At 46.4% G+C, this 11,542-nt stretch overlaps 1 protein-coding gene across 1 annotated transcript; it reads right to left on the bottom strand.

Annotated features, from left to right (window-relative positions):
• Positions 1 to 1,316: 1,316 nt before the first annotated feature.
• SLC46A1 (solute carrier family 46 member 1) lies at positions 1,317 to 7,449 on the bottom strand. The gene is made up of 5 exons (XM_075032694.1): positions 7,119 to 7,449; positions 6,156 to 7,008; positions 5,677 to 5,760; positions 4,472 to 4,628; positions 1,317 to 3,929 (listed from the first exon to the last, which is right to left on the bottom strand). Exons 1-5 carry the CDS (start codon positions 7,353 to 7,355, stop codon positions 3,854 to 3,856), a joined length of 1,407 nt encoding a protein of 468 aa, XP_074888795.1. The 5' UTR covers positions 7,356 to 7,449; the 3' UTR covers positions 1,317 to 3,853.
• Between the last annotated feature and the right edge of the window lie 4,093 nt (positions 7,450 to 11,542).

Consider the following 11,542-nt stretch of genomic DNA (forward strand, 5'->3'; position numbering starts at 1 on the left):
TGTACTTGTGGAGTTATTATACACTGGCTGCATTTTATCCTGTTGTTGGTGCTCCACAGATCTCCCATGGTCTGTTCCTTCAAACAGGAGCTGGCATTATCTCTTTGCTGACTACCACTAACCCCTGACAGCCCTGGCTAAGCACCTCAGGCTCAGGGTTATCCCTACTCTCTGCTGGATGCAATACCAAGTAGCATTTGTTTCTTTCTACCAACCTCTTCTCAACACCCACCAGGTCTTTTTGCAGCTACTCACCTTGAAATATCAGGAAAGAGCAAAGTCAATGCAAAGGGCAGGTGGAAGCTGCGAGGTGTGAGCAGTGGCTGAGAGCAGGACTGGCAGCACCTGCTGCTAACGCTGCAGGTGAGGAACCACAGGCACCCTGACACATGTCCCCTGAATTCTGCCCTCCCGGCCTTGTCCTGCTTCTCATACCTGCTTGGAGGGTGAGCAGGCTCTCAACAACATGCCATTTTGCAATTAGGACCAGAAATTGCAGCTCCTACCTGAGTTTGTCTTTTCTGATGTAGAGCAAAGTGAATAATGCAAAAAGACCTCCTTGTTCAGAGCACACACAGGAGGAAGAGCAAGCCGTGCCCAGGGAACACCAGGCTGTTCTGACGGTCTGGAGACCAGGCTGATGCACCACCCTGCAGAAGAAGCAAGCTCTTCTGTCTGTTCCTGCTCAAGATAACTCAACTCTTTCAGGAGGTAATGAGGAGTCTCAGCTACCTTGTCCTTCTCCTGGCTCTCCCCGAAGCCTTGCTGCTTGCCTTAATCAGCAGGAACACAAACACATTTCCTTTCGGCTTAGATCCTTGAACATTTGAGGGGAAAAAAAAAAAAGTTAAATTCAGGTGCTTAATCACAGCTTTATGGATAGTTCTTATCAGCTCACAGTTAATGGCATCTTTGCTCTCCAGTGAAAGGTTAATAGCTATATCTGCCCAGCATTCTTCATAAATAGAATCTATCTAATCTCCAGATTAAATACAAGGAAGCCAGCAGGTGAGCCCAAAGGTGAATCTGCCAAAGGATAAAAGCCACTTGTGAGCTGCTTCAGGGAAAAGTCTTGAGTAACTGCTTGAATGTCAAGGCCTCCGTGGCCACTGAAGGAGTCCCACACAAACAGCCCTGAGGATTTTCCTCCCTACAATAACACACAGCAAGATTATTGTATCTTGTTTCCCAGGAGCTCTCTAGCAATTAACCTCCTCACCCACCATTCAATGCAGAGATTTACTTGTTCTCTACAGCTCAGGTGTCTCACCTGCAATGAGATCCCACCTCATGCTCCAGCTGCCCAGACTGTGACTCCTCCTGTTTCCCCATCATTCAGTAATCTTAACCTTAATGAACTCGCCCTGCTCTTGACAAAACACCCCATATCCAGCCCTTCCAGTTGGAGCCGTCTCAAGGAAATGAATCCTTCTGTTCTCACCCTTCCTTATTCCTTTGCTATGTCATGTCAGAAAGTGTTGAAAGTTGTTCTATCAGACGTTATTAATAAATCCGGTTTATACTCTAAATCCCCACCTCTTTTCTGTTTGTGTTACATACTTCTCTCCCTGCAGCCTTCTCACACTTGCTCTCTCTTGCTGTCATGCTTTCTCATCCTCTGAAGGGGCAGCAGAACTGACATTCTCCAAGCACCATTCTCTGTGGGGACCCACGCTTCATGCTCATCTTTGCATGGACTGATGTAGCTCACTGCACCCCCAGGGACTCTCTGCCTGCCATCCACACTCACAATGCATGGATCATGTATTTACTTCACAGTTGTAGTTCTTGGAGGACAGCCTAGAAAAACGTTATTTTAATTTTTTTAATAGAGCATAATAGTTCCTATTGAATTTCTCCTTTGCAAGCACACTGACACAAACAGGAAGGCAGAGCCAGTACACAAGTTTCACTTCACTGCACGACATTGAGCAGTCGCTAGCATTGGTGTCCATGGAGTCTGTTGGTAGAGAAGACTTACTTCACAATCAGTTCAGCTACAAACATCTAATGCAACACTCACGGCATGCCCTGTTCCTCAGGGAGGCTAATTCTGGGCTTAGTTCCTCAATCAGACATGTAACTCCTGCCTATGTCCACTGGCGTAACTACACGGATCAAGTGGCATAACACCAAGTTCTTAAAGCCTCCTTACTTCTCCACCTCCTGCTTCTCTACTCCCCAGTTCTCCTGCTTCTATCACAAACTCCTAATGAACAGGGAACAAAGCTGTATATAAGCATTTCACATCTACTGCGTACTGAAGGACAGGTTACAGAGTAGGCACTCCCACAAGCTTTACTCCGGTGTTCAGGAAAAGCAAGCTTTGGCTGCTTGCAAGTCCCAAACCTGCATTTTTTCCTGACTCAGGACTCTCACACGCTCATTCTCCACAGGGCAGATAACCTCCCGCTGCTGCTTCTTTACTGCAGAGTCTTCAATAAAGGAAGAAACATGAAAATAACGGAGAGAAGCACAGAACAAGATAAGGACAAATGACAGCTGTACAAGAAAAGCTATCTTTTTATGGTCCGTAAAAGGGAACGGTGGTTTTATACGTTCTGAAAGTAACGTGTTTGCTAAGCAATTTCAGAGTTAAGGACATTATTGCATGCATCTGAACAGTCTGTGCAATGCAGTGTACACAGAACTGCTGGTTTATGGCAGTTTGAAGAAAATAGGATTGAGGCAATACAGTTAATGCTCTGAAAAGAACAATTACGAGTATCATGAACACGGGGTTTGCTTGCTGGCACCAACATATCCTGAAAAGGGCAGCAGAAGTGAGATCACCGACACAAAATTTTGGGGCATAATTTTATCTCCAAAGACACTAGTCCTGTCCCCTCACCAGCTCATCCCAACAGCGCTGTGTATTGATGAGGAAGGACTGCTTCTGGCTCTGCCATAAGCATAGCAGTAATTTCACATGACACTAGGGCACACATATCACAGTTGGGGCCTCAAATTTATAATGTAAGGGTCTTCAGTTAGGGAGGCCCAATTTTGCCAATTTTAGCATTAACTTCATCAGTTTGGGCAACTGTCAATTAAGGCACCTACGTATTCCCACACGAGCTATTACTTCTCAAAAGTACCTTTGAAATCCTGGGCTGAGCTGCAGACAGACAGGCAGGACGTCCCACTGGCACTCCTCACTACAAGCACTTCATGCATTAGATTCTCTCCCTCGGACACGTCTAACTTGCAAAGCTAAAGCTAGTTTAGTCAGTAAGGACAGCAACAGCACTCCTGTGGTAAAACTACAGCTCATCATAAGTATTTCTGCAGGAGCCTAGTCTGACACGTGACATTTGTATGACTTTTATTGACAACACACGGATTCGGAGCGCAGATCTTTCTCCTCAGTAGCACAGTGTTGGGTACCTCTGCTTCAGTCTCGCTCTGCAGGCTTTGGTCTGGGCCTCACCCACAGCCAACAGCTCATTTGCTGCACACTGTAGTACTCAGAGGGGAATATGTTTGCTAATTAAACCAGAATTCAGTCCTCTCTCATCACTCAAAGCATGCTGTAGAACCTTCCCTCCCCACCAAACCCCAAAACACTAGCGGCCTTGCAAATGGCCAACAACAGCTTTCACTCTTGATTGGCTTTTCGGTCCCTTGGGTTTTCTCTGACAGATGAGCCAACGCAACGGCGAGGAGGCATTCGCAACTGCAAATCAAGTTACTGCTGGTAGTCAGAGCCACGATTTCCAACTATTTGGCATTTAAAAATTAGTAAGGACAAGCAGGGTGTCCTTCGCACACTGATCTGTCCTTCAAGGGAAGGATAAAGAGTCTTCAGATGGACACTGCTGAGCTGGCCAATTCCTTGTTGCTAAGTTGCTGCTCAGTCATCTGTAGGGGACAGGGAAGCATCTGAGAAGTGACTGTAGTCCCGGTTTGAGTCCCAGATTTCCATCCACCTAAGAAAGAAAGAACAGTTAGAGCCTACGAAGGCACACTAGGATGTCACTGAATGAAGTGACTTTTAAAGTTTCAAAGGAACAGAACAAAATGACCCTGCCAAGAGCTGTTGCACTTCTGCAAACCCCAACACATTCTCTCTCCCAAGACTTACCAGGGGATTTGTTTTCTATCATGACACAACTTCTGCTTTAACTACTAGAGAAACAGGAAGAGAGACTGCTAAAGAGCTCCGTCTCTCGCATAAAGGAGGATCTTCAACTCCAGATTTTGGATTCCCCTCTGAGGGTGGAGTGAGACTTTGAAGCACTTTGAATGTCAGCAGCTACGTTACTTGGGCTGCAGGTTTATCACTAGGATTCAGATGCCAGAAGAAATGGACCTGCACCTCTGCTTACTGGGCACTAAACACCCTCTCATAAGCATAACTGAAAATACGCCTTAAAAAGTGTAAGCTTCTATCCTAAGCAGAGTAAATAGTATTTTTCATATTACACCTCACACATCCTATGGCAAAGTTTAGAAATTTGAAGTAAATTACCCAATAATAGCTGCTGGAATAAGAAGAATTATAGCCCCGAAGAGAAATGGGAATCCCCTCATGAAGTGCAAGCTGGCAGGGTAGAGAGAGTTGAACACTCCTGTAGCCACAAGTGAACACAGCCCTTCCACACAGGCAACAGAAGCAAAGAGAGCACCTGGAAAAGATATATAAGAGGTTAATGGTGAGACAGCCCTGCCTGCAAACGTCTTTAACACATCACCTTCAGTGGGATTCTGTGAATCTTTCTAAGGGTTTGCACTTCCCATCAGAAAACTGGTGGCTGGTTATCAAGTGTGGTAAGCAAAAGCTGCGAGCAGAGATCAGGCACACTCTCCTGGCCTCACAGGCCAAACCTGTGAAACTCAGCTTCTCTGTAGCCAGGACCACCTCATTGACCCCCAGAATTTGTATCACCGGAGCTGGCTAGGGATATTACATATCAGCTGGATTGTAAATGCTTTAGACAGGGCTATATAGATCTGTTTACTGCCAAGCACATCTTATCGCTTGTTAAACATTAAGTACAGTAGAAGACTTCGCTTTATAGATTTAGCATCATAAATCTGTTATCAAGTGTGTGCCACCTTCATTCTAATACAAGAAACACGAATTGTGCAGTCACCTTTCGACCTTTCCCACCTCGATTCCCTCCTCCCCTCTGTCTGCCCACAGAGGCATTCCTATGCAGTGTTTAACAGCAAGTGCAAGCTCTCCAAACAAATTACTGGCAGAAAGGCAAATATGCTCCTCCTATGGGTTATCCATGATCTTTCACCATGGTCAATGATACAACCCTCTAACAACACTGGGTTTCTTCCTACTGTTACTGATCTACAGAAAAAAAGTCACCGTCAGGGAAATCACTATTTTCTGCTCGTAATATAATCCATTTTAACTCTTACTCCTTGTCAAAGTTTTGGAAACGATCAGATGGATGAATGAACTATTCCTGAGCTTGAATGTAATACTTTTCATCCTGCTTTTCTTCTCTTGTCCTCATCTTGAAGATATAGCAAGTCTAAATGGATGACTGACAAGTATTCTGAAAAAATAAAATGTTACCCTGGGCCTGAGGATGAGTGCATGGGCACAGGAGTTCAAACGAGCCAGGGAAGTCCTAACCTCCCAAAGCAGTTTGGTTTCAATGTTCCAAGACGACAGTGTTTCAGAACCTAGCTTAAGTGTACTGGCCAACTCCTTACCCTGTTCCATCTCACTGACCAGCTTGGAGAGCTTGGCTCTGATGACTGGAGTGGCTGCCATGGAAAGGAACAGAATCCCGTAACCTGTGAGCAAGATACAGCATATTAGGGAAGCTCAGTTGAAAAATAAAGTCTCCAAAGTCAATCCCAGAAATCTGTAGCTCGAAGCAGTTTCTCCCTGCTATATTTACACCGAATTCACCCTCCTGCATCTCATAATGCACTTTAGTCTGTGTCTGCAGTGTAATACAGCTTCTGGGAAACCTGATATTCTCAGAACTATACAGTTGCACTTTCAACTTTAGTGTTTGGCCACCTTTGCTGTTAGCAAGCCACAGTTTTCTTGGTACACGGGGCTGAAACGGAGGCAGAACTTCCTCCACGTGCTTGAACTCCCAGAAGCACACTGCCCTCCTACATCTACTGGCATCTCTTAAGCTAAGAGCCTGAGACAGGGGGATTTAAGAATTCAGCATCACCTGTAAACATCAGTGGTGTTGTAGCAGCAAGCGAAATCACAACCAGTCCAGAAATGTTGGAGATCAATCCTATCTCTGCCACCCAGGTGTCTTGAAGGCAGAGCTGCAGCAGCCGCAGCCCTCCCAGGCTGCTCAGGTAAGCCAGGTAACTGGCGGCTGAGCCGTACCCAATGAGGTCAGCAGACCAGCAGAGAGGGGACCCAAGCTCATACAAAACAAAGAGGTCCCTGGATCCAAAATGTACAGTGACAAGAAGAAAGAAAGCCAGGGAGTAAAGGGCAAGCTTCCTCCTGGAGCTCAAGCGTTCTGGGGCCACGTACAGCCTGTAGACAGCCTTGTAATGGCTGAGCGTGAACAGCTTGGCTGGTTTCTGCTGCTTCACCGATTCCTGAAGACAGAAAGCAGCGTAGAGAGCGGCAGCAAGACTAGTAGCAAGCACGAGCCAAAAGGGGTTGATGTACCCCTGAGCCTTGCGCCACTGGCCGCCGCCGATGCTGGCCAGCATGCCCGCGATGCCGAGGCACGCCTCGAGGATGGCGACGCGAAACGTGCGCGCCTGTCTGTCGCTGGTGTCGGCCGCGTAGGCGAAGCAGCTGGCCAGGATCAGGTTGTAGTCTCCCATGAGGCCGCTCAAAACGCGTCCAAGGAGAAAGTAGGCAACGTGCAGCTGCCGGTACATGACGAGAAGATAGATGGCCGCTTGCACGGCCATACCCACTGCCGGCAGGATGAGTGCCGGCCGGCGGCCTACGCTGTCGCTCCACGGTCCGAAGAGAGTCACGGAGAAGAGACCAACGAAGAAACCTCCCAGGTTGATACAGAGGTTCCAGTGGGAGACCAGCGCTTCCACCTCCTGCAAAGCAAAAACAGGCACCTGTAGGCCCCGGGACCAGCAGCACCCCACCACCACCCCGGGAGTCATCAGCACCCCCCCAAACCCCAGCCCCCTCCCCGTTCTCCCACCTGCCGCAGGGGATCGTCGTGGGCGCTGCCGTTCCCGCAGCCGGCGGGGCTGCTGCCGTTGGGACCGCTGTAACCCCGCTCGGCCCCCAGCCTGTCCCAGAGGTACTGGGTGGCCAGGGGACCCTGCAGGCCGAGGGACAGGGTGGCCAAGAAGAGGAGAGGCTCGGCGGCCGGCAGCGGCGGGCAGCGGCGGCGGGGCGGCGGGAGCTGCTGCTCCGGTACCGGCGGAGCGGCCATGGCGGCGGCGGCGGAGAGGGAGTCGGGGGGGGGGGGGGCGGAGGAGCGGCGTGCCCCGCCCGGGCCAGGCTGCCCCCGCCGTGCTCCGCCCCGGGGAACCGGCAGCAGGGAAGCGGGGAAGGGAAGGGGAAAAGGAAGAGAGGGGAGGAGGGTTGTCCGGTTGTGGTTTTTTCTTCCTGCGAAAGGAGGAAAGGGACGGGCTCCGGGTTTGAGTTGCAGGAGGATCTGGGAAATGGGGTAGCGAAGCGATGCGCCGTCGCGTCTGTTAGTGAGCAGCGCGCGTGAAAATGCTTCTTTTTCTAAAGGAGGAAAATAACTGGAACACGCCAGAGGGTTTGGCTGTGCTGTTAGGTTTCCTGTTAGGTTTGGTCCGCCTCGAAGTGCAGATCAGTAAGCAAAGACCGAGTCGTTCTTTAAATTCAAAGAACACAATTCAGAGTTTTAGATTAACCCAGGTACACAAACTGGAGTAGCTCCAGATGAACGTAAATTGGCATCCCTCCTTTGACATCACTGAGGGAGTGTTAAGGGGCTGCAGGTGAAGCTCTGACAAATCCACCCCCCCCCCCCGCAGGCGTAAACTGTTCACTTTGCAGTAACACACTTACAGAGCTCATTTATAGCATCTTTGAAAGTAACAGGACTCTTGTGGCAGTGGAAACAATCGCTGTGGACATGCTGCTTCTAAAGAACAGGCACGATTCCTTAGCCGAGACCCTTCTGCATTGTTACTTGCACCCCATAGGCAAGGCTGCAGCTGGAGGCCAACCTCTGTGTTACAGAGATGTGAAAACAAGGTTTCCTTTCAGATTTTCATTGCAACCTTAGGACATACGAGTAGGAAGTAGAAAAATTACTTTGCCGTTGGCTGATTTTGTCACTGCACCTTTTCAGACACTAATTCAACATTAAGCGGATGCAAAAATGTGGGGGAATAGAATTCATTTGAAAGCTCTTTCTCCTTCTTTTTGTACCAAGGGTGAAATGCTGAAGCTCAGATTGGCAGTTATGTACCATGATGCTGTTTCTTGTAAGCAATATGCCTAAGTCAAGCTTGCAAAAGAGCTGTGAGTTTGCAGCTCTGGCAACTGAAACCCCGCTGTTTTTCAATCATAAGCACATTATTGAAAGAAAACAAGCCCCGGCAGAAAAGGGACAAGAGAGAGAAACAGCAGAAGCTCTTTGTGGAGCTGACATCAGATGACCTAATGTCTGTGCTTCTCTTTCTCTCTCTCTGCTTGAGTAAGCTATAAACAGAGCTGAGACAATTTATACCAATAAAATGGAAATGTTATCATCATTATCTGAAGTATGCGCTTCCATGATCTACCAAATAAGAACATCAAAGTGACATTAGCAAGACACTCCCTTTGGAATTAAAAAGTTTAGTTCCGTTCCTGCATATTTACAGAACCAAGTAATTCACTGCTTGTATTTCAGAAGTTTCTTGCAACCAGGACAAGAATTGCTGGTAATTTCCCAGTAGCACTATTTCCCCCACCCCCTCCCCGCCCCCGCCCCGCTACACCCTGCAAGCTACAAAAGCTGTGCCTATAAACCTGCAAGATCAGAAAGGTGGAAAAAAAAAAATCCCAATGTCTGCAAAGTAGCACTATAGCCAAGTCTTTCCCAGTCCACTGAGATACAACAGACTACATCAGAAAGAGTTACTAGGTTCCCTCTTTCACCCTAAACCTTTCTTATAACATACTGGGCTGCCCTGTGGGAGGAACTGAGTTCTGACCAGACCTTAACATTGCTCCTGTTGCTCTTTGAGTAGAAGAAAATGGAATCATCATGAGGGTCATCCTTGGACCACACAGAGACAGGTGCCCCTGCTCTCAGGTGGCAAGGACTGTAAGTCCCTTTCTGCATGGGGACTTGATGTGGCATCTGGTGACAGGAGCTCTGCTCTAGTGGATTTTGCTACCCAAAGAATTTCTCAGCGAATACAATGATGTTTATGTAACGTTTTGTGTAGATGTTTCTAATCTCTATATTTTGAGTATTACAGATGCAGATGTGTTTTTCAGTACTCTGCATATTTTTAAAACAATTTTCAACCTACTATGGAGGGAGCAGTTTCTCTTTTTTTATAGGGGGAATAACAGTACCCATGCAAAGAAGGCATTATTAAAGACCAAAATATTAATATTCTTTTAAAAAAGCATAGGTCATCTCAGGATGCTTTTAATAAACCTACTTGGTCCACAAGGAGTTAATTCTCTCCTGGATTTACCCGTTATCAGGAAGATTGTCTTAAGAAAGTTCCTGGTCTGACACTCTTTTGCTGTCCCCTCCCTTCTTTGTTCTCTTCTTTCTCCGATTACAGTTCCAAAAACAACACCCAACCCCCTGAGGTCAATGGTTAATATTCCCGAGTGTTTATATAGTCTCCAGCAGCAGAACTCAGGCCTTTCAGCACTGGGCTAGCTCCAGCACCATGGCTGGCTTCTTGCAGATGACCCTAGCCTTCAGGAAATACCTGATCATAGTGTTTGTACCCCTTTTGTTTCTTCCCCTGCCTCTGGCTGTTCCTACCAAGGTAAGAACTTTTTAAATTGAATTTGAGAACCAAATCTCCAAACCTCTCCTTAAAGTTGTCCCTTTTAAGTGACAGAGCTGAAGAGAACATACAGATTCTTTCTCAGAGGCATTTACTTCATTTATTGCTTGAGGATCTTTTTTTTTTTTTCTGAGCAGACCCCTTTGACTACTGATGGTAGGGGAATATAAAAGCAATAGGACATAGATGGATGAACAGAGACATCTGTGATTGCATATCCTAGAAGAATGCTTGGTGACATGCAATTTTATAACTTTTGCTTTGCATCTAACTGATTTAGCAAAGATCTTTCTATGCTGAAGCTCATATGTGTGAACCTACGTTACAGTGTAAGGCTCAATTTTAATCCCCCTTCTGATTTTCTAGAAGTATCCAGTCCATATCTTGTTTTAATTTTTTCCTTGTTGTCGTTGCCAGATAGAAGAGGCATTTTTCTTGGTCAGGTGGACAAAGCATTCTGATACATAAGGATAAATAATATGTATTTCACTCTTCTTTTAGCATATTTCTGCAAGAATCTTTCCAAACAATGACTTAAAATATAAAATGTCAAGTTTTGGAAGACACCTAGCTTAGGATTCCTTCAGAAAAAGTTAACTACAAAAACCTGTAGTAGTGGGGCAGGTATCTCTGAGACATTGATCATTTAAATACAGCACTGTGAGCAGGCAGACTGCCAGTGTTCTGCTTCTTCTTCACTTTGGCTTATTTCTCCCACTCCCAATCTCTTCATGCAGACATCTAATCTCTGGTCTTCAGGTCTCTTATTAGAGTCCCAGCACCATTAAATAGCTAGTCCCAATCTACCTCTCCTGTCACTGCTCTTTGGATGTCAAGTCCTAGCTCTTCCCTCTGGTCTCTGCCTGCCTGCTTGTCTCCTGATCCCTGCTGACTCCCAGTTTCTAGTCTCCTTTGCCAAGCTTCATTCTTCGCTCCACTAGCTCTTCCTTGTCTTTTTGTGCAGCCTGTCCCAAAGTTCTTTCTTCCTCACAGCTCTTTTTCTGAGTGTTATCAGAGACTTTGGAGCTATGACCAGAGGACTGTAAGCAAGAATGATAGAGTGGCACTGGCTTGAGGTGAAATGTGGTAACTGATCAGGCGTGTCCTCCTATTCCTTTGCTATGCAAATAAAATAGCTTAAACTATCACTGAAAAGCTTACTAAGAAGAAAAACAGAAAAAGTACTTTTTTGCTAGTTAACTTTCCATAGGCAAAAGAGTTACTGAAGTTAAAAGAGATCTGGATCAGAAAAGTTCTAAGTAGCCAGAAAGAGAGAGAATTTTTTTTTTTTTCTTCCGCTGAGGCCACGAGTTCAAACTTACTTGCTAGAGTCATTGTTACCATACAGTAAGCAGTAAGTCCTTGGTATTGCTTGTGGAATGATTTGGCAGTCTTGGTTCAGTTCCTCTTTGAAAATGACTCTCTCTGGTTTCTATGTATTCAGCTACAACACAAAAATTTAAAATGCCCTGGTCTTTTCCCTTTGCAATCTGTAAGAAGATTTCTTGTGTTAGAATTGTGCATCGTGGTACTGCTAAGCAGGAAAAGCAGGTACCTCAGCATGCAGAGTTGCAAGTGTACAACTTACAGGATGGAATTTCACATTTTTCTGTTCTGTTGA

This window comes from Buteo buteo, chromosome 7, assembly GCF_964188355.1.
Source record: "Buteo buteo chromosome 7, bButBut1.hap1.1, whole genome shotgun sequence".
Taxonomy (NCBI): domain Eukaryota; kingdom Metazoa; phylum Chordata; class Aves; order Accipitriformes; family Accipitridae; genus Buteo; species Buteo buteo.